We start from the raw sequence: 23966 nt of genomic DNA on the forward strand, positions 1-23966 counted from the left end.
CCAATCATAATCACACCAATGCATCAATAGCAAAGAAATAGAGAGCCTAGTCAACACTGATATCCGACTATCTCAAGCCTCTTCATGCTGGATAGACACACTGTGGCGGGTATAGATGCCGCCCTGCACATACCTGATACTACTACCCTCCAACGATAGGTCCTGCGACTTGTTGAGCTCCTCTTTCGAGTGGCCCGCTGACTGGCGGGCCTGCGACCAAAAATCTCGCTGGCCGAGCCGGAAGAGAGGTCGCAGGTTAGAGAGACAAGCGGCGGTGATTCCCACCGCCGCTTCGATGCAGGTCCACACGACGAAGGGGACTTGGTTGTCTTTGGTTGTCAGTATTCATTTACAGTGGGGACTGGAACACAGGGGGGAGAGACACGCACAAGTGATGTCGGGACCAGAGTGGGTAAACTGGATCATGGCTACCAGTCGGATGATATCAAAAATCAAAGTTCTATTGCAGACGTCAGAGGTGGCATGGTTTTCGAGAGGGGACGAGGGGACACACAAAATACCAACGAGGAAAACGAATGAAAGAAGGGCTCTCTGGCTTTTGGAAACAGGAAGCGACCAAACCGGCTTCAGTGGCATGACTAGCAAGACAGCATCGGTAAGGATGTTGGGGATCTGCATGCCATAAAAGAACATGGCAGGGTCAATGCAGGTCCCCTCAATTTCACGGTTCCAAAACTTGTTCACCGGGAGGCATTGCAGGACCCCAACAATGTAAATACTCAATGTCCAGAGAATGATGAAAGAGGCGACAACGTTGACGGCAACGTACATGCGTTGTGTGGTAAAGAGGCGCTTGTAGAGGGCTAAGACGGACAATTTGATGAGTGCGATGCAGGTTGTGTAAACGAATGGATTGGACCATCCAATCTGTTTCATTTTAGCTCGGGGTCTAGTTGAGCCATGTAAAGAGATATAAACCTTCATGTAGACTTCGAGGTTCTCGGGTGGGATCGTTGTGATATGTGATCCCATGCCGTTGAAGAGCACTGCTCTGGTTAGACTTAATCTGAAATTATCTCAAAGTTTAGATTACTTACAGATGACGACTCCGATTGAGCATCCATACTTAAAGAGCTATCGTATAGATGTCAACGGTCAACATGCATACTGTGCAAGCAGCAGGTTATGCCTTACCAAAGCTGCTACAATTAGATAGTCGTCCAGCAAAAGTCCGGTGCCTGTGATACGTCTCGCTACCAGACGCAAGACAACTGACACAGTTGACAGGATAAATGCAAAATAAAGAGCGACAATGACGGCCCGGCGCAGGTTGGCATTCGGGTGCTCAAAGTCACCCGAGACGCCGCCGTCTGATACCTGCGATAGAGACATCTGATGGATTTTGCCTGAAAGAGTGAATAAGAGTGGGAGGAGAGGCAAAATTCAATTCTGACAGGGGGATAGCTAATTTGGCTGCATGTATTTGGAATTTTGAGAACGCTGGACATGGTTAGATATAAGAGGCCGCTTGACAGCCCCGCTAATGGTGTTTATCTTGTCGCGTTTTCTCAACCTTAACCGTTTGATTTGCATGATTCTACAGATCACATATGGCTTCCCGGAATCTTCAGCCCGGGAGTTTATTCTCGAGGTCATCTTTGGTTCTTCGAGTAAGGGGAAGCATTTTAGGTCCTTGGAAGACGTCAGAGGTGATACAGCAATAACAGTTGTCGATAGGAAATTTAGATCTATGCAAGGTGTATTGACACAGGGCCCGTCTACCTAGAAGGAAGGCGTTGGTTTAGCAGTTGTTAGCAGCTTCCGGATTGCGGATAATGATTTTAGGTAGAATATGACAGACAGCTGTCGAGTCTCTGTCTGTCACCTTGCATCGATCGGGGATAGCCCTGTAGTGACGGTTGCACACTGAAATCGGTCCCTCAGAGACTTTGTACACGGACCATTGGGGAAAGACGTATGCAAGGAGGTGACGCTATGCTCCAAATTGGGGCTGCCATGTGGTCTGTAAAGGATCTAGGCACCTACATAGGATGAGACTCATGTTTTTATATTGACAAGTGTCTAAATATAAACTTAGTGGTCAACGGGATGTTTCCGAACTATCGACTGACTCGAATGTGTAGGGTTGGCAACCCTAATACTTGGTGATCGTTCGTAAATGATACATCAGATTCAAGACCTGTCATATAGACAAACATTGTTATCTCCCCACACCCCACTCGCCTGGTCTGGCTGCTTGGTCAGACTACATGACGTACACTCGTCGAGGGGTAACTTCCTTCGCCCGCGATAAATGATGCTGTATTCAATCGCGAAAGCTGGGTCAGGATCCCACTTCCATGCTTCGTGAGCGAGCAAATACATCGCCCTCGAGCTAAACAAAGATAAAAGTCTATTATGAGAGGAGATGAGTATTCTATATCTGGAGAGTTTGCAATCGAAGACTAACGACTCGATAGTTGTGCCCCTTCCAAGTCAGCAGCTCTGAACATACTGCTAATGTAGGCTTTAGCCGCGTAGAAGCTAATCAGAATCAGGTCTATTGATACTTCGTGTTAAATAGTATCCAAGTAAATCATAGTAGTACCTTTGTACAGACGAGCATGGATGCAGTCAGTCCAAGAAAATAGATGTTACGTGGATAGTCAGGTGACGGTCACTGACGAGGTTCATTGTGTTTCTGACAGAATTGATCTCTCCCTCCAACACTTCTCCACATCGTCAGTTTTCGTCAAGCCCGTGAAATTCTCATCAATTCTACTTGTATGCCTCTCACCTATAGGTGTAGAGGTTTTTTTTTTTAAAAAAAAAAGTCATACCCCTTTTTAACGTTGTCCCCACTTATACGACATGAATTCTGGACCCATTCTCAATCCCTCTTTGGCACCATCTAACAGACGCGGGTTCTGGTAATCTCATGGCATCAGTCCTGGCTCATTGCGTCAAAGTATCATGGATCTGGATCAATAATGGTTGACAGCAACGACTCTTGTTTTTAGCATCAGTGCTGGTTAACGCTTGATGGCTGTGCGGTTGGTGACAATCAATGATTTAGACTCCATTTCTTGTCAGGGAAATCCTGAAAAAAATTTCTACAGGTGAAGGTCTAGTTCCCAGCAAACGATACTCACCCCAGATCTGGTTGTCACTGTTACCGCAGGCTCGGTTAGTACGGATAAACCAGGAGTTTATTCAATTCTCCGTTCGCGGATGCAAAACGTATACTCTAGGCTTTGTTGGCGTGATAAGTCACTGATCTCAGTATATGAGGATTACAACAGCTTCATCCCTGTGGTTAAGCAAGAGGTCCAGGAATGATTCCAGTGACCAAAATTACTGACTCGGTTTTCAATGTGCCGTTTAACAGACCCACGCACCTATCAGAAACATACACCGCAAAAAGTAGGTTGAAGCTAACACCGACGGAGGATCATAAAGCACCAGTAGGGGTACCTCCATTGGACGGAAAGAAAACCCCAGAAGACCCACACATTGCGCTGACCGTAATGCGGAGCAGCTTCCTGCCTATCATGCCCGTACAGAGGATAATGCTTACTCGTTCTATAATGATCGGCCAGGACAATTGGCTGATTTACTAGTCCATGATAAACGGAAAGTTCAGCCGCACTGATCGATGGAATAAAGACGTCCGAGGCCCGTCAGTCAGGAGTACCTATGTAAAAATCTACGAATGTCTGGTATGGAAATTGCCCTGATGGGTCCAATCCTTAATACTGGCTGGCACAATGCACTCGTCACAAAAGTTTCATCACATACCACTAGAAGACTTAAGCGGCAACACGTCCCAGAAAGCACCCAGCAACAAGCAGTATCATCGAGTGGGCCAAGATGCCACCGCCAATGACTCCATCCAGCAATGCCGCTGGGGCATCGGGTCTCGAGTCCCATCCCTGATGGTGGCCCCGTATATCTTAGGTTTGCGTGATATCCTCCGGGGACTGGGTCAGCACGCTAACGTACATATCTCATTGTAACAACAGGCCTACTGATTGCCATCGCACACTTGTTGACTTTTCAGTATTTCGACGGAAAGTATGAGAACGACCCAGACATCCCAGATCAAGCCCATATCATGACCTTCGCGACCATTGCGGCAACCGTCTTCAGTTTCAGCATCCGCACGACCTTGGCTGCCGTGTTCACGCAATACTTCTGGCGACTCGTCCGGCTTTCACCGATCAAGCTCGGCATCGTTGAAACACTATACACCCTACGGAGCAATCCCGTTTTTGGTTTTCAGCCGCAAGTCCTACAGCATGGATCGTTGCTCGTGGCCGTCGCCTGTCAAATCTGGCTGATCCCAATCGCTACCGCGTTCCCGCCCAGTTCGTTGTCGTTGGACAGTGCCAGCTACGTGCACTCCGACATGGCGGATGTACCGACGTTTAATCCCTCAGATGTGAGTCCTGTCCGGCAGACAGGTGGATTGGTGTGAAAAGATACTGACGTGTCTTCTTCAAGATGTGGAATGGCGATTTCAAGGCCCTCCGGGACAACTCGTTAGCCCTGGTCAACTCCGACCCGGATGGCATTTACCCGCTAACCCCCAACCCGGACGGCCTATGGACCAAACCCTCCGTGTCGCAGCTCGCATTCGGCACGATCGTCAACGGCGAGGTCTCCAACGGCCCCTCGCCCTGTGGCGGGTCGTGCTCCTACCACATGACGGTTGACGCGCCATACCTGCGCTGCACGAACAAGACCAGCCCTGTCCTGAACATGACTTCGATCGAGGAACCCATTTACACCGCGCACTGGGCATCGGGTTACGAGAACGGCGACCAGCCGGACAGGGACGCGACATTTCGATTTACCAATCTCGTCTCCGTGGCCGCCGTCGACCTAGATGACGATGAGACTATGCTCTATTACAAACGAGAAACCCTCCTCTGCGTCCCGCACCGAGTCACCTACGATGTCTTCCAGAACTACACCCACAATCAGCTCACGTCAAAAGCCACCCCCAAATCCGTGCACCCGCTGGTGGATCTGATAGACACGGTGCCACCTCCAGCTGGAAAGTCCGTCGACCAGTGGATCCACCACTCCAAAGGCGGGGACTGGGGTCCGGCCGTGACTGAGAAAGTCCGTGACGCGAATATCATGACGCTGGCTGTTGCTATGCTTTCGCAACTGACGGGGCAATACGACTCGACGACATTTCAAGAGGGCGACGACAAGCACGCAAACGCTATAGGCAGGGACTTCTGGTGGTGGTATGCAGACCCAGATCAAGGTATTTACGGTATGTTCTCTGTCTCTCTTGCATTTCCTTCTGTGCCCCATCAAAAACAAAAAAAAAAAAAAAAGAGGAAAGAGAAAAGAAAGAAGAAAAAGTACTAATCGACAACCTCCAGGCTACGCAAACAACACAATCGCCCACTACACCCCCCTCTTCATAGCCTGGAACCTCAAGCTCTCCCAAGGAACCTACGTCTCAAACAGCCTCTTCGACCTCAACTCGGGCATCCTCAACGAAATGCTGCTCAACATCACCCTCTCCGCAATCGTCAAATACGACCGCTGGACAACACGCACAAACGTCACCCGCCACGACCCACGCCAGCAGTACCACTTTTCGCGCATCCAGCGCCTCGTCATACCCTACTTCGGGACTCTGTTTATCGCCCTGCCGTTCCTGGTCGCAGGGCTGTGGGCGCTCTGGACGAATGGCGTCCCCGCTACCGATCACGGCTTCTTGCAGATTCTTATGACGACTCGGGGGAGTCCGACTGTTGATAGACTCGCTGCGGGTGGGTGTCTCGGGGGCGAAGTGAACGTCCCTAATAAGTTGAAGGATCTTCCCGTGCAGTTTGGGGAGGTCGTGCTGGGGTCATCGTCGTCGTCGTCGTCGTCGTCGTCGAAGCTGGATGGTGGTGGTGGGGGGGGGCTTCGGAAACGGAAGCGAGGACTCTCTGGAAGTGAGGCTAATGATGACCGTGATGGGAGTCAGGTAAGGCTCGTGCCGGAGTCTGGGAGTGGTGATGGTGGTGGTGGTGATGTCGCCGATGATGAAGCCGGTTCGCGTCAGCTTGCGTTGGCTGGGTTTGGGACTCCCGATGAGGTCACGGGGATTACGCGCGGTCGGTCTTATGGTGGTATGTATTGAGATGTATTATATGTGAATGTATGTGTACGATATTTGCGATGAGTATATGCTGGGGAGTTCTAGTAGACTGGTAGATAGTCTGAAGTAAGTTCGATGTTAGCACGACAGGCAAGACTAGGATACCAGTCTTATTATCTCGCCATGTAATTGATCCTGCATGAGCAGCAAGGTTCGAGCCCAGCGAGGAAGAAAGAAGTAGTGGCTACAGAGAATAGATGTACCAAGACCGTGTCTATATTTTGCTCTATATGATCAACCGTTGTTTAATTTTTATTCCAAGATCATTGCTTATTTTTCCCCCCACGTGAGATAATCGCTTAGACGATCTCCTCCTTGCACGCAATGCCGTATTGCTCCTAAAACGATACGCGTCAGTATCATCAACCTGATTGAATGAGACAGGTTGTAGTTGACATACCTTAAGCTCCTTCATGAGAGGCTCGTTGATCTTGCCGTTCATAGGCGCCAGAACACCCTTCTCGGCGAGGGTGCCGTTCAGAACCTGCTTGACGGCGACGGCGCAGGGGATACCGACCAGCTTGGCCATGGCGGAGTAGCCGGTGGGGTCGGTGCTGCCGTACTCGACGAGAGTGGACAGGCGGGTCTGTTTGGTGCCGTCCTTCAGCTCGACTTCGAACTTGTGTTGGAGGCTGGGATGTATTAGTAGTATTCTTATGTATCTGGGAATAGTGGTCTTACATGACGATATCGCGCTCGCCTTCGCCGAATTGCATCTTCTTTTCGAGGGTGGCGCAGAGGGTGTCCAGGGGGTTGCCGCGGGGGATGGTCTTGATCACTTCTTAGCTAACTGCCCTATGGGTCTCCCTAAGTGATGGATAGAAGAAGACTTACCTTCTCGTCGGAGAAGATGCCAATCCACCGGAGGCCGGACAGAATGTGGTCTCTCTGCTCGTTGTCCTTGAAAGAGGTCTTGGAGGCAATAGCGCGGAGCAATTCGCCTTCATCCGAGGACGAGGCACCGAGGAGCTTCTGGGTGGCCTCCTTCCAGGCGATGGGGGTCTTCCAGTAGTCCTGCTCGGTGTCTTGGAGGAAGCCCATGTCGACAAGGACCTTGATGAACTCAGGGAAGCCGGCGTATCTCAGAGTACCTCTGATAGGTGTTAGTCATCCATATAGGGCTCAATCGCTGGTTTTCAATCGTACCTGATGATGGTCTGCGCCTCAGGGATGTTGTAGCGCTCCTTGTAGGGGGTGGAGTCGCGGTTGGGGTACGCAACAGTGGCGAAGCCTGAACCCGTCAGTATTACATATTAAGATATGGTGTGCGCCTTTCGGCTTCATGGCTACTCACCGGGGTAGATGTGGTAGGGCTTGGCAGTAGCCATCAGATCTGTCAAATATCAGCATTCACTTTCCGCAAGATAGCGAGCAACTGCGCTCCTTACCCGGACCAGCGACGTTGACAACCTTGCCATCCTTGTAGAAGCTAGCGGCGTTTCTCAAGGCGAGCAGGACACCGCGGGGAGACCTTCACCGTACAGTCAGTATCATCAAGTGACAAGTGTGTAATGTACAGGAATCGTACCAAGAGAACTTGTAGCCGAGAGGGTTACCGGAGCTCTCGGGGGCGGGCAGACCACCACAGTACGACAGGAACGAGGTGATCTTTCCGCCTTCGGCGTGGACCTCCTCAATGGTCTTGACGGCGTCTATACCGATCAGTTGGCTGCATTTGTTCAAGTCCTGATGAAATCCTTACAGAGGTGATCAATGCCGGGATCTGTATAAATCACAGTTAGTCAATACTCAGACAAGAAACCGCTGGACTAGACTAGATCACGTACCCAGACCAATCTCGTTCATAACAGTGATACCAGCCTTCTTGCACTCCTCATCCAGCTCCAGCATAGCAGGAGAGACATAGGAGGTGGTAACAACATGCTTCTTGGTGCGGATAGCGGACTTGATGACGACGGCGTGGAAGGTGTAGGGGATCAAGCTGATGACGAGGTCGTGCTTGGCGAGCTCAGCATCCAGAGCCTGGTCGTTGGTCACATCGAGCGAGATGGGAGTGGCGTTCTTGACGCCGGCCGACAGGGCTTTGGCGGACTCCAGGGTGCGGCAGGCCACGGTAACGGCGACACCGGACTCGGAGAGGATATCGAGCGTGGGTCGGGTGACGAACCCCGCACCCAGCATCAGCACTCTAGAGAGGATAGGTGGTCAGCATGGGACTTCGAATCTGTCGGAGGGGTTATATCATACTTGTAGGGCGACATTTTGCAGGTTAGGATAGTTGGAATTGGGAATGGAGAGATATCGAGTGTGGGATGCGAAATCGGAGTCGAAGGATGACTCGAAAAGCACAACAAATCCGGCCGCGGGGTATGTCACGTGGGGATCTTCGTCACTCGTTTCTCTCACCGCCTGCCGTTTGTAGATATGCACTGATTACGTTAGGCTTATAACTTTTGCCATCGAGTATGTCAAAATATGCGGGGTTTAATGATAGCAAATACTGACAGCCATGGAGGAACAAACTGGTCTGAATATGTCAAGATCATGTATACAGACCAATACTATGTTCATCAATAGATAATATGTTCATTAAGATCTTTGTACACCATCAAGGGAATTGCGACCAAGATGAAAATCATACCATACCCACAAAATGGGACCCATCCCATGCAAACAACAAAAATAGATGATAAAGAAGAGAAATAAAAATAATAAGTACAACGCCAATGCTCACGGCTGGTATATTACGCTGAAGTTTGTTTTCCCTGCTGTTGTTCCTGTTGTTTCTGCTGCTGCTCCTGCTGCTGCTTTTTCCGCTCCTTGGCGGCTGCATCGGCCTCTTTCCACGAGCCCTCGTAATGGTGAGAGACAAAAACATCCCCCTGGTCTTGCGGGAATCCGTTGTTCTGGGCGGCAAACGCAGCGCCCGGTAGGATCAAAACATCACCGACCAGTCTGGGCGTCTTGGTGTGGGCGAAGTCGCGGTCGTCGACCGGTCTGCCCAGCATCTCGGCCAGACTTTTCAGGATAGCGATGGTCATGATCTTGGGCCCGGTGACGTCCACGACGTCCACCGGCAGCATGTCCAGGGTGATGCCGCTGACGGGGACGCCGTTGCTGTTGGCAATCTCCTTCAGCTTGTCGACCACCGAGTTGACGACCATCATGAGATGGCGCGACCATGGCTCCGCCATGAACGCCCAGTTGCAGAACTGCGATGCCACCTGCTTATCTGGGCCTCGCCATTCAAAGTCCCACTCGATGCCCACGACCATGCTGATCTTCTCGCGCTTGTGCTCCTCGGGCACCCAGTCGGCGATGGGCTTCTCGCACGTGACATCCAGGTCGCTCCAGATGCCGCCCTCGGCGAGGACGATCAGGTAGCGGAGGAGGTCCGCGCGAAAGATGGGGATGGGGATCTGCTCGTAGACCTCGACGATGTCCGGTCGCGTCTCGTAGTAGTGGGTGCGGACGAACGCCGCGCCGGCCTCGTCGTTTAGCAGCTCCTGGCGACAGGAGGGATTCTTCGCCTTCCAGCTGTTGGTCCATTCCCGCTGCTGGTCCGTGATGTTGTCGAATTTCGCCGAGTGCCACACTTTCTCGGGGATGGTATAGCCAGAGGGCTCGGCGTTTGGGGGGCGACTCTTTGGGTCGCTGCTCCAGTGGCTGTCGGGGGTTGGGTCTGTATTGTACCATGGCGATGTGTCTGCGTCACCGGTCGCCGGCTGCGTCGCTTCGGATGGTGGGGGCGATGAAGTCTGACTGCTCGAGAAGACCTGAGAAGGGACCTGGGGCCATCCTAAATAAAAGGAGTACAGGATCACGAAGGAAAGAGATAAAGCCACGACCAGACGCACGGAGCGCCCGGTCTGCATGAGGGGGGCCGGTATCATGGAAGGACCGCCCATTTGAGACCAGTCGATGAATCAAATCAAATATGAGGGGAACATTCACATCCGAATGAACCCACTAGGATACAGCGGTACCTATATAATAGCAGAAGGTGCAAGTGACATCTTCTCTCACACCAAGACAGAGAAAGCTTGAGGGGGCGAGTCGCGAGGCGAGGTGGCACATCACAAAGCGTCTGTCTGGCCTGTGATGAGACAGGGGACAGAGCCAATCTTGGGCGTCCAGTTTAGCGCCGACTAAATTAGTCAGTTGGGCCAAGAGCCTCGATGGACACCAAACGAGCCGATCAAATTAGTTTCACGTTAGTCCTCCGGAGAGTTCGCCTGGAGTGGACATTTATCGACCGGAGACCCACCAGGGTCAAGGTTCCGGCGTTAAGATGATCGATCAAGCCTTGTGAGAGGTCAGACACGCAGGGAATAATCTCACCCCAGCAAGTGGATGCAGTCGGACGTTTTCACAGCAGCGCGTACTTGCAGCATTTAGCCTGTCAATCTATTTTGATCGCGACAAAAAGTCCTCTCTACTCCGCCGGCGGCAATCTCCAGTCAGCGATTGGATCTGGACCCACTCTGTCACCACCTGGTTGAGTGCTAAACATATCTCAGCACTTGTCTCGGGTTCAGCCCAATGCCCTGTGGTTAAGTTCGACCTCTGGTGGCTTGCGAAACCACGAAGGATTACAATTTCCAGAATGTCGGGTTTGCTCAAACCCCCCCTTTGCCATGCGCCGGCGCTGGGGACACAGCGCATATATGCGCTCCCACAGCCCGGACGCGCTGGTCGTCTCTGTTGTGTTTGAAACTTCGCGCAATCTCTCGGAGCAAACATACCAACTTCCTCGAACCTCCCTCTATGTATTGAGAACTATTTTCGCAGTGGGATCTCTATTTGCGGCGAGACCTATTCTGCCTTGGGTGTTATTCTTGCCGTGATCCTTATAATTGCCGTGGGTCCTATATTCGCGGGGAAACATACCTATTCTTAGGGCTTTAAGGGTTGTGTGACCTTGGAAGATCAAAAGTCATAAAACCATCCAACCAAAGCCGTCGCTTTGCCAGAGAAAAGAAATTCTGAGGCCGGATGGGCAAAGTGTCAATGACTTCTAATCCCTTCAAGTCTGTTTCGGGATGGCTGCTGTTCCTCCATGGCTTCCTGGGTCCCATCACAGCCCGAGCCGACCCCGTGCCCACCTCAGTACAATATGATCCCCATTTCATAGGGTGGTTCATTGGGCCCACAACGAGTGAGAGCCTCTCTCTTTCCATCCAGTTCAGTTTCCAAGTATAAATCCACGAGACTAACCCTGCCGTCCAGCCCAGGCACTGACGGACCCGGACTTCTGGAGCACGACGGGGCCCTATGCACGCGGGTGCTCCACAAACCCATGCTCCGTTGCGACAGACTGTCAGAGTAACTCCATCACCTATGACAATGGCAAGACCAGCACTTGGTGAGTTGCAGCTGTTTGAACACGCTCAAACCACGCAAGCAAGCACTAACGCAGATCGTGTTTGTCCGAATCTAGCAACGTATGTCGCACGATGACAATCTATCAATCAGCGCCGTTCAAAGGCCCAACGGCCAGTAATATCTTCTGCGCAGAGCATTGGAGCGCGTTTCAAGTTTATCGCAGGTTACCAGAACCGACCACCACGCCAGGTACACGTCCCCATCCCAGCTTGCTCTGCGGGAGTTCTAATCTTCTATAGAAGCAGAAGAGTCGTCCACAAAATCAAAGCCCCAGCCGGCATCACCTGCCTCCACAACGTCGACCACCAAGGAAACCGCAAAGCCCACCGAGGATAAGCCAACCGAAGACAAGCCCACCAAAGCCAAGTCCACAGAAGCCTCCCCCTCAGAAGCCTCTCCCACAGCAGCCAAGCCCACATCCACAGAAGATAAGCCCACCGACGACCCACCCAATTCAAAACCAGACCCCTCTCCACCCAGCCAAGCATGGATCGCAGGCGCCGTCGCAGGGCCAATCGCAGGGATCGCCTTCTTCGCCGGCATCGTCGTCTGGGTCATCTACCGACGAAAACACCGACGAGACCGTGTCGCATGGCCGCACGATCACCCGTACATGGGCCCGCCGGTCATGAAACAACCGCAGCACTTTCCGTACGAGATGAGCGCGCCGGGCTTGAAGCAGCCGCAACAATTTCCTTACGAGATGGACCCGACTGGTCGTCGTCCGTCTATTTATGAATTAAGTTCTGGTCATCAGCACTAGCTGGGTTGGCATGGGGTACAATTATGTGAAGCAGGAATGGGACGGTGTGTGTAGATGGTTTTATGTATATAATTAATTTTTTGCATCGGTTTGCAAATCTATTGCATAGCTTTTTGTCACTTTATGATATCATCCAGAAACTAGTGGATTAGTCTCTGGGACAGCAAAACATGGGGAAACGATACACACGGTTGGTTTATGTGTTAAAATAAACTTAAATTTTAACTTGAATTTGAAAGCTGTGGCAGCCGGATATATCCTTGAGAGCATCGTGCCACCCCGCGTGTTCTCCAATGTCTCCTTTCAGTGAGTCTGGATGAAACTTGACCAATCCATCCAGAATATTGTCTGGTTGACAATGTTATGCTATGGATTTTGAATATTCGGTGTAACAGTTTAAAAAAGAAAATTCCTTATATCCAGGGAATAAGTACCCCAGAGTGTCATATCCAGACACCGTCGACAGAAAACAGAAGTGGGCTGGCATTTCTGGCATTTTAACTCCCAAGTCCAGTCCAATTTCGAAGAGAACCCAACATTCCACATTATAAATATTTACAGCTTGGGACACTCGGGGCCCCTAGACACACAAGGATCCTGCCAATCCCTTCCACATAGGTCAGTCCTATAGATATAACAGGCAGGAGATTGATCAGTGTTTGTAAGAACTGTGATTTCTTCATTTTATCAACCCCTTCTTGGTGTCAGGATAAGCAATACAATAGGTAAAGTAGTCTACCTTATTCAAGGCAAGCCCTAAAAAACAACTGATGGTGTAGCCAAAAAAAGCCTGCCTTCGCCCAAATGACAAACACGCGATCAGCACACGCTACCTTGTCAAGTGTTGACTTAGACAGAGCCCATTCATTTTTTGTCTACGTTAGCATTCGTAGCTACCAACTCAAAGCTATCTAGTTGCTGTGCAGCCTCGAAGCCTTGCACCTCCTTGCAACAAAATATCTTGGCGAATGTAAACATTCCAACTTCTCGTGTTATCTGATTCTCCTCACCCGCATAAAGTTCTTATTCTGAGTATAACTAGAAATTTGAATGGAGATGCCATTTCTTAGGTAAATTGGAATGTGCCAAGATCACAAGAAAGTGCTTCTCATTACTCGAATTGGAAACTGCCAATTTTCACATTGCCATACAGTAAGGGACTGAGGAATTTCAGAGATACACCCTCTTATTGGTTGCTTGGTATCTTGGCAGCCGAATGGAGTTGAACTGTGCTGAATATCAGTCATATCAAGTTCGACCAAATGCCTATTCGGTTTTTAATGCAGTGGCTGAAGGAATGCAAACACTACACCGCCGACATGTTTCAGTCTAGACCGTAATATCTCAGTTATTTGACCCTGACAAAGTGATTCAATCCCGGCCAAATCTTCAAAAACACAACTGTTTAGTATGCAAGGATCCAATATTATGTGGTCCGGAGGTGTAATCCGGCATTTCTCACTCCTCCCTGATGAGGTCTGTCCACACTATGGTACCTGCCATTGATGATCAGGGGTATAAAATCTACTTGATTCCCAGCTATCATAGCTCTCTTTAACAGCATACCCATCATCTGTTTACTTGCTATCATTCCTTGGTTTATTTAGTCAATCTTCACAAAATCCCTTACAATGAAGCTCCTCTACACCACCGTCGCCATGCTCTGCCTCATTAGCACGGGTCTGGCAGCCAAACCAGCTCCCAATTCTCTCGAGGGAACGCAGAACTGCTGCCATACCGTCAAGAAAGGTAAAGGTCACAGGGTAAGCTTCCTAACAACTGATACCACTCTAGTGGGAGACATTTGCTGAATAGTGAATTAGTTGTGTGCTGATGGCACGGCTGGCACCCCTTATTGTGGCAAGGGCCGTGAGTCTCCTTTACCTATCTGTAAATGAATACGTACTAATATCTGCAGCTTGCAATGCCCTTGGATGTGCATGCAAAGGTGGATGCCGCAAGAAGTAGGTTGTCTTGCAACTACTAGTATCTGGGGGGTTATATATGGCCGTGTGTGGTTTTCTTCGTGTTCCGGTATATGTTTCATGTCTTGACGCGGGTGCAAAGTCTATGGACCGCGTTTAATAGACTGCTTTGCTAGTGTTATAATGAGATAGATGTGCTGTAGCTTTATGAAACTGTTGCCTGCGCTCGACGATTGCCTCGTAATAGACCATACAGTTTATCATGGGCTTGGGGATATTTGGAACGCAGCCAGCCAAGACATATTATACTTGTTGGGGATAGGGAGTACGAAGAGACAAAATGCATATGGCCTTTAATATGAAAGCATGCTGACAAAAATGTCTTGTGTTTTAAAGCAAGGCTCGAATCAATAAAGTCTCCTGCCCCTATCATATTTTCAAAGTCTGAAGGAGGTAAAGGCGTCTCTGAAATATCTAAGGTCAATTAACCATCCCTATTTCGGGGTAATACAGTAAAGACATGCGCTTGTACAATACTCGGGAAGCATCTCGACTTGCTAGAATGCATGGGAAAGGGTCAAAGAATTTTTATAAAATAAAGACAAAAGACAATATTTGGGTAATCGGTGGAACGATGAAAGCCCACTTAGAATGATAACAGAATATGCAGGAATGAGAATATTTCAATGAGAACATTTTGCTTCATGTGGTCGGCTAACCTCTTACAGTGACTGTATCCCTAAAGATTCACTGTGGGTTACCTGCTCAACATTAAACATTTCGTGGGTCCCATATGCTTGACTTTAGCTGTAGTTAATATTTCAAATATAGTTACCAGTATAACATCACGTGCAGCATGTTGCCCTGGGTTGTCTACAGCAATATGGGTTATACGCTGCAGGGTCTGACCATAGCTCAATATATACTGTTGATATGGCTTATAATCTGACAAGTAGAGAATAATAGATTCCAGGAACCCGAGCCGAGCTAAACCTGAATAGGGAGTTCTGCGCAGACTGCAGAGAAAAGTACATTTCCTTATGCTATTAGCGATATCAAATACCTTAATCAAGCTTAATCATGATCCTTGGGTTTTCGCAAGCTCGGAGAGAGTCGGCGACCAATTGAACCAAAAGCCAGGTACCATGGAAGACAGCGGTATCCGACCTAGGTGCTGAGATATATGCCCTAGACAATAAGGGAAAAAGGTGTGCTTCGAAATCGGCTACTGTAGCCTCGCATTAGAGTTTTGTGCCCATAGGTGGCTAGCCACTTTCCCTGCACACACCGAGCTAATCAAGTAGTCTTGTAATTCCCAACCAACCATTCTGTCAGAGCAGACGATTCTTTGCTAATAGCAGCCGTCTCTCAAAGAAATAGAAGATTAGTACTGGGAATCACATTTGATCAACCAGATAAATCACTATGGAGGTGGTGGCATCTGCCGAAGCTGCGGCGGCGCTTGCTGGCATGTTTCTCGAGATTGTGCGGACTATGAAGCATGTTATCGAGACCATGAAAGGGGCACGGCTCGCTCTATTCGAAGTGTTCACTCGCGCAGAACGCATTCGTCTCAACTTGGAGCTCTTCCGCTCGCTCACTAACAGATTGTCCGATCCTATGGAGAAGTCTACTGCCCTTTCATTCAATGAGAGTGCGTATAGGCAGACTGTAAATGAGGTGCTGGAGTTGGTGCGCAAAGTTGCAGGCTTGGCTAAACGACATGACCTCTTGTTGAAGATCAGTTGGCTATTTTACAGGTCAGATGTCGCCGCACTTGTGAAGAAATTGGAGGAGAGAGAGAGGGACCTGGGGCTCGTCTTGACATTCATTGCTGCGTATGTCCTCAACTATCCTTGAAATTCGAGAGTCGTTCACAAGATTCTGAGTCCGTCACATCTTTTAGAGAATCTCCTTGGTCTGAACACTGTTATTAATGTCTTTCTAGGCAATCAAATGTTATCACTGAAAGCGAAATGTTCAAGCTTAGATCTAAAGTCGAGGAGCGCACGAAGATTAGCAATACCTTTCACGATGTGCTTCATGCACAAAACTCCTACAAGCGTCGCCTACTCTGTGGCTTGGAGTCCTGGTCAGGGAGCCTTTCGCTCCGGTGTATCTAGAAAAACTGGACAAACTAGTCCATGCAGCGAAATACGGTGACTGGTCGACTGTATTGGAATCCTTGGATGAAGGGAGGAGCGTTTTCAACGAGTCATGGTCAAATGCCGTCCGGCTTCGTATGTACTAATACCACGCAAGTCTGCATCTGAAATCAACTCATCAAGCAGCAGGCCCAGCCAAGAATCATCATAAGCTGTCTCTCTGGACCCCACTCCATCAGGCTGCCTACATGCGAGCCCCTATTAGCATCATCTCGCAGCTGCTCGAATAGGGAGCTTTCCGTACGAGCGTCATGTTTCTCTTTTCTGAAGCTAATGTGCTGATATATTGGGGCAATCCCACTAATGTGAAATTTGTCGTCTAGGAACCCTCGCAACCGGTCGGACAAAAGGTGAATTCCAATGCGCAGATATCACAGCCGCTGAAATTGCCCGCGAGCTCGGATACGACGATATATACGACATCCTGGCCCCTGTAGTCAGGCATGTACTGCCTGCCGCGACTCTGACCCTTTTGCAAAGAAAATTCGACGAGTTTCTCCAAGCGGAGCTGGAGGAATGTGTGACCCTGACCCGTGGAGAAATACGTTTGCCTCCCTTGTCTGCATTCACTAAGCTCGAACGCCCGGAGATGTGGTTTCCTCTTGCGTTGTTTCAGAAGGTCAGGATTGTTTTCAGTATGCGCTTTGTTAAAGAAAATGAGAAACTGATTGCTTATGGCAGGGATTTTTAATTCGTCTTGACGGGAGGGAGTTGGTGGTACTCAGCCTCGGACGCAGACAGCCACCGTCAAGGCAGGTCTTTCGTATCACCACCAAGGGGTGGACTGCGATTCAGGATGTCATTATCACAGGGCATTAAAATGTGTTGCAATGACCCTCTGGTTTTGGGAGGGGGAAGACATGGACGTTCGCACCCGGAGAGCACGTGAGCTTTACAGCGTGAGCAACTTAAACGAGGTGGAATTTTACATGCAGGCAAGAGCTGAATTCAAGAATAAAAAAAGTAGATATACAAAATAAGAAAAAGAAAAACATACAACAGCCGGGATTCGCATGTGGTCACCCACCATACTACTAACCGGCCGGCGTGTGGCTTAAGTACGGCTGAGCGGACGGGAAGCCCTGTTCTCCACACCCTATGGTCGTATGTACTAGATACCACAAAAGTAGGGTAAATATAGGGACAATCATTAGAATCAGGTTACTTGAGCCCTCAGGCCTGATATCTTTCCTAGTATATGTGACCGGTTCCTTTACGTTGCCTCGCACTGTTCATGCCTCTCTATGAGATCGCCCAGTCGGTGATTTCCACCCGCTTGATGGCGTTTCATGCGACCGCCAGAGGCTCCAGCAGAGCCGCGACACTCAGGTCCACCGAATCCGGCAGCGGGTGTATCCTTGCCGTGTCGACAGCCACAGCCTCTGACAGATCTCCTCCCCGCCCAGACAGACCTAAAAACCCCCATTTCTCACACCCGTGGGTCAGTCCCTTCTGGCAGGTCGCGCAGGACAAGCAGTACAATTGTGGATCAACCATGACGGGCTGACCCGGTGCCAGGGACGAATTGCGAGGGGCTTCAAGGATGCGTCTGGCCAACTCGTGGCCCATGATGACGGGGAGTTTCTCGTCTGAGAGGGGATGTGGTTGTGTGGGAACCGCCAAAGGGCCTGACTCTCCGTCCATTACAATCAATCTAAGCTCTCGCAGTTCAGAGGGGTGACCAACCGTGTAGATATTCGTGCAGATCGCTGGCACATAGTCCACACCATTCTACCGCAACTAGGGCTTGGTCGGCCGTGGGAAGGGGAATTTCTTCATCTTCTATACGAATGTCTCTGGCAACATGGAATCGGGCCGCTTTCATGGAAGGCATGGTAATATTGTGGCTTGAAGGTTGAAGATTGCTAGATTGGTTGTAAGTTCTGAGGTGATTTGTTTAATACGCGATTGTCCAAATGCCTGGTTGCCAACGGAGCTGATTTCAACCCGCGTGCAACTCGACTGTGCGGGGAGTGCTGTCTGACAGCTCATGTACGATGAATTTACCCATGGTCATATCGTTAGTTGATTTCTGCGCAATTGCGTACTGTTCAATAGGTATGCTGTCCATCAGTATATGCCCCAACTCGAACTACACTCTAGTTTTATCACATTGTTGATATGCCCCAGCCTTCTGTCGCAGAACTTGATTAGGATAACCTTCCATTAGCTATGGTATATATTCCCCGAAAGCAACACTCCCTGCAGTAGCATTCTAGTGTAATGAAAACTTCATATATTGTATAGCTTGCTCAGCCACATTGCCAGAAACATTGACCAGATTTTCGTCTCCTATCATCGCTGCCTCCAACCATGCTTTCTAATATGCACTGTAGCCCTCATATCCCTTGTCTGCATCACTCCTAGCTTCCACGTCTGTATCTCTCTTGAGTAGCCCTGCATCCGAGGTCGCAGCGGCGTTATCTGTAGCAGGATCAGTCTCGACTTTTCTTCTGCATCTCTAGAACCATATTCATACCGCCAGCGTTGGTAGGCAGAGCCTGAGACCCGATGGCCAGGAGAACCAGGGTAGTAAAGATAGTAGGGACTCGCATTGTGATAGTAAAGAGGGCACGTTAGGGCTATTTCTTTTTGTCGGATGATATTTGAGAAGGAAATATTAGGGAAATCGAGGAATGATTGTTTGTTTCCATGTGCGATAGGCAGGGAGGGACGTGGTATATATAGGGCCACGACGGTCAGCTCACCGATTGATGTATCCTGTATGTTGTCCTAACTAACTGTCAATAGATACATGTCGGGTCTACGCATGATATACACGCGTACATAAAAATGCCCTCACTGGAAGGACATGTAGTGTCACAATGTCTCTTTCACTTGACTTTTCAAAGCATCTCTCTTTCTCTTGCGTATCTTGCTTATTTCTTCCATACTGTTGAACATTTACTAAGTTTCTGACAGCTCATGTAGGACGAATATATGGTCATGTCAATCAGTATAGTCTCTACGCCTTCGAACTAGAATTTGTGGCATATGTCCAGTTTGTAGAGCAGCATAGTGCTAGATGTTAGGTTTGTTTCTATTTATTTGCGACGGGCAGAGACGTATGTTGTATAGATATAGGGTTCTAGTGACCAACTGTAGAGTTCTGCAAAGCACTTCCCCTTTGTCTATCTACAAATAGTGGAAGTGGTACGTTTTTCATCATTCTTTTACGTCTTGTAAAGCTTTTTCCCTACATAATTGACGCAGCTAGAGCCCCGCTTGGGCGTGGCACTCTCCACCAACTCAGCGATCGATTTGTCCTGTACATCCTCCAAACTATTGATCAAATACGTCAGATACGTCAGATCATGCATGATGTACACGTATGCATTGAATCGCACACACTGGAAGGACTCATCTAGCATATCCCTTCCTTGCTTGACTTCCCAAGCCACCCTCGCTCTCCCATGTTTCTTGCTCATTCCTTGAATCCTATCAAACAGGCATCCACCATGAGGGATTTTACACCATACACCCATCTACGGCAATCCTCCGACCTGACCATCGACCTAGACGACCGCACCCTCAAAGAACAAGACACATTCTTGCCTCGAAGTCGCGACTCCGAAGAAACCAGAGAGTCCCACTGCGAAGAAGAAGACACCCCATTCACACATCGCTCCTCGGCAGCTCTGGTCGCTCACGCAGTCCTTCTCGTCTGTAACACGGTCATCCTCGGCCTCTCCGTCCTACTATGGCTACGAGGGGAGAGTAACTGTCCGTATGGGGTCAATGGACCGGGCCTCATTCGCAGCATGTCTTCCTCTACTCCTTGCCTCTCCCACTCAACCCTAACATAGTTATACAGCCCCCATGGAAGAAGCCGTAGCCTACACTACCCACAGTCTCACCGTCGACACAAAGTACTTTTCCAACGGGACGATCATCCCCGATCCACAACACAAGGAGTTTGGTCCCCTTGGTCTGGAAGCGGACGCCGTGTGGTCGGCGATGCTAGAGCGTATGTGCTATTTTTCCCTTCTTCCCGTTACTGCAAATCGTCAAGTTAATCATTCTGTCTTCAGACTCGAACATCCGTCTTTCCCGCGATGAGCTCAACGAAGACTACCACGACATGCCAGGTCTAGTAGAGTTCAGCGACGGGTCGGGTATCTACGGCTCGGTAGCGGTGTACCACTCCATCCACTGTATCAAGCGAGTGCACCATTTGCTGCACTTTGACCATTACCACCCGAACAAGAGTGCCGAGGAGACTCGTGCTCTTATGCACCACGGCGGTTTGTCTAAACCTTAATATTGCAGTGGAAACTAGGCTAATGCACTGACTGGTTGAGTAGAACACTGTCTGAGCTACCTGATGGAGGCAGTCAAATGTAACGCCGACCTGACTATCTTTCCCATGCAATGGGGTACCGAGTACGCACTTCTTTTTTTTTGAAGACTACAAACAGCACTAATATAAGGACAGAACGCGTATTCCCCTCGGTATCGACCAAGGCCAACATCAGTGCAAAGACTGGGGCCGCATCGAGGAATGGATGAAGACGCGCAGCGTGGATATTTACACGCCGGGTTTATTGGTGCATCCGAAATTCGGTATGTTTGATGTTCTTTGAGTGAGTGGATTGCGCTGATGATGATAGGATGGGCATATGCGGATGGTGTCGACCATCTTACTGGCGTTGCGCCGGGTACGACTGTTGCTGGTGGGATGTCGGATGGGCATTAGGTGTTATGGTTGTTGTACATGGATTGGATATGAATAATGTCGTGGAGTCGACTCATGGGGACATGAATTGTAATGATGGGGTGTATATCATAAAAAACATCGTTCTAATATTCAAGGGTGACTTGAGATTAGGTTCTTATTAGCGGTCTGGCTAAGACAGTAGTAGGTGGTTGCTGCTAAAAGTATAGCAGAATGCATAGTAGAATGCACGGCAAAGTGGATCAAAAAGCACAATCGATATACACTGCAGCCGCCACGAGTCCAACATCTTGGCATCATGCATAAGCTTCGAAGCAAGCCACTAAAAAAAGAATGAAAAAGCGTCCACTACTTTGCCATTCAAGATAAGAAAAAAATAGTGATAAGGATGAGGAAGAAAAAGCAAAAAGAAATGACCAGACTGGGGCTCGAACCCAGGACCTTGTGCGTGTTAAGCAAACGATATGACCAACTAATCCATCCGGCCGTTGTTGAAGAAAGCTTTCTGTTTTGGATATATCAGCAATATTCTGTTTGAGAGTAACAGCAATTGATTGACTCTTGGGTTGAGGTTGTGAGGTTTTTGGGTATACCAGGTATATTTCACCACACCATTTGCTGATGCAGATTATGTGTTTAGGATATTTCAGTGATTTTCAAATGTATATCTCATTACATAAAATTAAGATCAACAGCAAAATACTCGGTTATTGCCCTTTATACATCTATACCGTTCAATATATATTTTGTCACATTAGTATGGTGCTTATCCGCATAAGTCTAGAGATCATATTTCAACAACACTGGATATTGTTACAAAAAAAAAAAGGCAGTGACTGATTCTCTCACCTAATCATTGCCTAGAAGAAAAGGAATAATCTAGAAACAAATGCCATGTTAGATCTTTAACTCCATCCTCCATTTTATTACCATCCCACACCTGTATCAATCCTTTCTTTTGATTATTAGCCCTATTTTTATTTCCAAGCCGATTCAACTGACGTTCCAATAACACAGTGGTTGTATAATAACCCACCGTATCATCGCCAGTATATAATGCAGATCAAATCTTGATACGCCAATGCCACTTATAGTCCAGACAAGCCCACCGCGCCGTCAAAAATAGCAGCGTCGACAGCAGCAGCATACACCCCAACCACACTACCACAATCCTTGAGCCAACCTTTTCAAGCACCTCGCCACCGATAGGAATACAGATTAACGTGCTGCAAATATCAGCCCGACCGCCATATCTAGACCATGGGAGTGAGGGATACATACGCAAAACTAACAAGACAGTAGCACGTCCCAAATCGCATCCCAATCTCCTTGGCGTGCGACACCTGGCGGATACAAACAGGCGCCAGACTGATGAACGACCCCGAGAAGAGTCCGTACAGCGCGCTGAAGAGATACAGTGCTGGGAGGTGGTGGCTGAAGGGGTACAGGATGACGAAGATGGTGATCACTGCTGCTGAGATTAGGATGATGAGCACGTTTAGCCGGCCGTAGCGGTCGGCGATGCGGCCTGCGAGAAGTCTGCCGATGCAGGAGCATCTGTTTCGTCTTGGTTAGTGTGGGGAAGAGGGTGTGTAGAGTGGTTACTTACACGTTCAACACGACTAGGGTGTACACGCCGGCGCTGGTGCTGAACCCCTGCTTGGCTACGTATGTTGGGTATAGACCGATCAGGGCAAACACTTCCAGCTCCAGTGCTATCTGCGTTAGCGGTACCTCAATAACAGGCAAGCCAGCTTACTGAAGATCGCCGCACTCAACCACGTAAAGCGCGAATCCCGAAAACAACGAATATCAATAGCCGCCTTGAGCTGCCCCTTTGGCAGCCGCGACTTAACCAAGAACGAGCCCAACCCGGACAAAATCAGAACCACAAACGCCAAGATGCGCATCCCCCACTTAAATCCCAGACTGGCGAACGCTCCCTTCAGGATAAACGGGAAGATGACACCCCCCAGCCCTGCCCCGGCCATCGCCGTGCCGAGCGCCATGCCGGCGCGCGCCTGGAACCAGTGCGGCACACACGACATGCCCACTGTGCTGGTCAGGGCGCCGCCTATACCGGCCATGATTCCGAAACAGAGGATGAAGTGCCAGTAGAGCGTACATTCTGCGGTGAGAAAGAGACTGGCTGCGTAGAAGACGGATCCGGACATTACTAGCTCTCGGGGCCCGTATGTGTCGAACATGGGTCCGACCAACACGCCCAGACCGAGGGACATGAACACGAATAGGCCTGAGATCCAGCCGACGTTTTGGCTGGAGTAGTCCGAGAGCTGGTGGCTCTCGAGGTAGGACTGCAACACTCCGACTGAGTTCATCAGTCCGTAGGAGGACATGAGTAGCAGGAATGATCCCATGACGACGAGCCATGACCGGTAGCCGCCGTCGGGGAAGCTCTCAGCGGTGTCAGTGGAGCGTTCTTGGGATTCTGGGGGATCGGTGACTGAGTGGATGGTGGTCATTGATGTATCGAATCCACCGTCAGGGGGGTATCTCTAAATGGGCTGGTGCTGGGTCCAACTCCGACAGAAGACTCGTCCACCTCAAAGGGAGTGACGGTTGTCTGGTTCTTTGGGGGCTCCATGGTGAATCTGCTGGATTGAGCTGTGTTTGGTGTCTAAACTTTCATTCAAGCTAGATGCCATTCATATAAGGAGAAGCAATGCGCAATGTATGCATGAGGCATGAGTCACTGAGGAATGGCGGGGTCGTCGGGGATATTCATTAGATTGCGCATTAGGAGTGTGGATGTGGCGTGAATCTTATCAAGACAGGAAATTCTTTCCCAATGAGTAAAGGGCTAGATTATCGAATTTGCTCTTATTATGCAGGGGTTCATGAAGATGATCCAGGCATCTGCAGGTCCGTAGATGGGTTTGCCCTAACCGTGATGGATCCGTCATTCTGTTGGTATGTGGGACGGACTTCCGCATTCAGTATC

At 49.4% G+C, this 23966-nt stretch overlaps 10 protein-coding genes and 1 non-coding gene across 11 annotated transcripts; 5 read left to right on the forward strand and 6 right to left on the reverse strand.

Annotated features, from left to right (window-relative positions):
- Positions 1-72: 72 nt before the first annotated feature.
- Positions 73-1353, reverse strand: P168DRAFT_244290 (putative integral membrane protein Pth11-like; the record flags this gene model as incomplete). Its single annotated transcript, XM_024833921.1, has 6 exons — positions 73-329; positions 390-460; positions 515-888; positions 940-1007; positions 1059-1095; positions 1156-1353. 6 exons carry the CDS (start codon positions 1351-1353, stop codon positions 73-75), a joined length of 1005 nt encoding a protein of 334 aa, XP_024688963.1.
- A 2261-nt stretch (positions 1354-3614) lies between these two features.
- On the forward strand, positions 3615-6186 carry P168DRAFT_330561 (uncharacterized protein; the record flags this gene model as incomplete). The annotated part of the gene is made up of 5 exons (XM_024841598.1): positions 3615-3918; positions 3984-4402; positions 4465-5248; positions 5361-6101; positions 6176-6186. Exons 1-5 carry the CDS (start codon positions 3729-3731, stop codon positions 6184-6186), a joined length of 2145 nt encoding a protein of 714 aa, XP_024688964.1. The 5' UTR covers positions 3615-3728.
- Positions 6187-6332: 146 nt separating this feature from the next.
- On the reverse strand, positions 6333-8397 carry lys9 (saccharopine dehydrogenase (NADP+, L-glutamate-forming)). Its single transcript, XM_024835548.1, has 11 exons — positions 8339-8397; positions 7918-8279; positions 7833-7853; positions 7659-7782; positions 7519-7601; positions 7425-7463; positions 7277-7361; positions 6965-7223; positions 6812-6900; positions 6531-6762; positions 6333-6468 (listed from the first exon to the last, which is right to left on the reverse strand). Exons 1-11 carry the CDS (start codon positions 8350-8352, stop codon positions 6430-6432), a joined length of 1347 nt encoding a protein of 448 aa, XP_024688965.1. The 5' UTR covers positions 8353-8397; the 3' UTR covers positions 6333-6429.
- Positions 8398-8675: 278 nt separating this feature from the next.
- Positions 8676-10438, reverse strand: P168DRAFT_293631 (glycosyltransferase family 32 protein). The gene has a single exon (XM_024837848.1). The coding sequence runs from the start codon at positions 9964-9966 to the stop codon at positions 8836-8838; it is 1131 nt and encodes a 376-aa protein (XP_024688966.1). The 5' UTR covers positions 9967-10438; the 3' UTR covers positions 8676-8835.
- A 229-nt stretch (positions 10439-10667) lies between these two features.
- On the forward strand, positions 10668-12351 carry P168DRAFT_307665 (uncharacterized protein). The gene is made up of 4 exons (XM_024839126.1): positions 10668-11249; positions 11321-11456; positions 11532-11665; positions 11716-12351. Exons 1-4 carry the CDS (start codon positions 11087-11089, stop codon positions 12237-12239), a joined length of 957 nt encoding a protein of 318 aa, XP_024688967.1. The 5' UTR covers positions 10668-11086; the 3' UTR covers positions 12240-12351.
- Positions 12352-13870: 1519 nt separating this feature from the next.
- Positions 13871-14207, forward strand: P168DRAFT_322428 (uncharacterized protein; the record flags this gene model as incomplete). The annotated part of the gene is made up of 3 exons (XM_024840572.1): positions 13871-14002; positions 14063-14108; positions 14158-14207. 3 exons carry the CDS (start codon positions 13871-13873, stop codon positions 14205-14207), a joined length of 228 nt encoding a protein of 75 aa, XP_024688968.1.
- Positions 14208-15589: 1382 nt separating this feature from the next.
- Positions 15590-17148, forward strand: P168DRAFT_300151 (uncharacterized protein; the record flags this gene model as incomplete). Its single annotated transcript, XM_024838393.1, has 5 exons — positions 15590-16002; positions 16035-16093; positions 16228-16404; positions 16653-16948; positions 17011-17148. The coding sequence occupies 5 exons, from the start codon at positions 15590-15592 to the stop codon at positions 17146-17148; spliced, it is 1083 nt and encodes a 360-aa protein (XP_024688969.1).
- A 468-nt stretch (positions 17149-17616) lies between these two features.
- Positions 17617-18228, reverse strand: P168DRAFT_307666 (GroES-like protein; the record flags this gene model as incomplete). Its single annotated transcript, XM_024839127.1, has 2 exons — positions 18016-18228; positions 17617-17957 (listed from the first exon to the last, which is right to left on the reverse strand). Exons 1-2 carry the CDS (start codon positions 18161-18163, stop codon positions 17617-17619), a joined length of 489 nt encoding a protein of 162 aa, XP_024688970.1. The 5' UTR covers positions 18164-18228.
- A 1673-nt stretch (positions 18229-19901) lies between these two features.
- On the forward strand, positions 19902-21010 carry P168DRAFT_224849 (oxidase ustYa family protein; the record flags this gene model as incomplete). Its single annotated transcript, XM_024833115.1, has 6 exons — positions 19902-20056; positions 20136-20296; positions 20361-20573; positions 20631-20712; positions 20765-20892; positions 20940-21010. Coding segments are annotated over 6 exons (810 nt in total), but the record flags the coding sequence as incomplete, so codon positions are not given.
- Positions 21011-21417: 407 nt separating this feature from the next.
- Positions 21418-21491, reverse strand: P168DRAFT_t158. The gene has a single exon. It is a non-coding gene; the product is annotated as a tRNA-Val (tRNA).
- Positions 21492-22067: 576 nt separating this feature from the next.
- P168DRAFT_276339 (MCT family MFS transporter) lies at positions 22068-23487 on the reverse strand (the record flags this gene model as incomplete). The annotated part of the gene is made up of 4 exons (XM_024835549.1): positions 22068-22230; positions 22286-22561; positions 22614-22719; positions 22764-23487. 4 exons carry the CDS (start codon positions 23485-23487, stop codon positions 22068-22070), a joined length of 1269 nt encoding a protein of 422 aa, XP_024688972.1.
- Positions 23488-23966: the final 479 nt, after the last annotated feature.

This window comes from Aspergillus campestris, assembly GCF_002847485.1.
Source record: "Aspergillus campestris IBT 28561 chromosome Unknown P168scaffold_15, whole genome shotgun sequence".
In the NCBI taxonomy this organism is placed as follows: domain Eukaryota; kingdom Fungi; phylum Ascomycota; class Eurotiomycetes; order Eurotiales; family Aspergillaceae; genus Aspergillus; species Aspergillus campestris.

Coding starts and splice junctions, on each gene's coding strand:
- lys9 (XM_024835548.1), bottom strand. Junction 7,362..7,424: donor GCCCTACCACATCTACCCCG/GTGAGTAGCCAT, acceptor TGACGGGTTCAG/GCTTCGCCACTGTTGCGTAC. Junction 6,901..6,964: donor GCATCTTCTCCGACGAGAAG/GTAAGTCTTCTT, acceptor GAAGTGATCAAG/ACCATCCCCCGCGGCAACCC.
- P168DRAFT_307665 (XM_024839126.1), top strand. CDS start 11,087: ATGGGCAAAGTGTCAATGACTTCTAATCCCTTCAAGTCTGTTTCGGGA. Junction 11,250..11,320: donor GTTCATTGGGCCCACAACGA/GTGAGAGCCTCT, acceptor CCTGCCGTCCAG/CCCAGGCACTGACGGACCCG. Junction 11,666..11,715: donor AGAACCGACCACCACGCCAG/GTACACGTCCCC, acceptor AATCTTCTATAG/AAGCAGAAGAGTCGTCCACA.
- P168DRAFT_293631 (XM_024837848.1), bottom strand. CDS start 9,966: ATGCAGACCGGGCGCTCCGTGCGTCTGGTCGTGGCTTTATCTCTTTCC.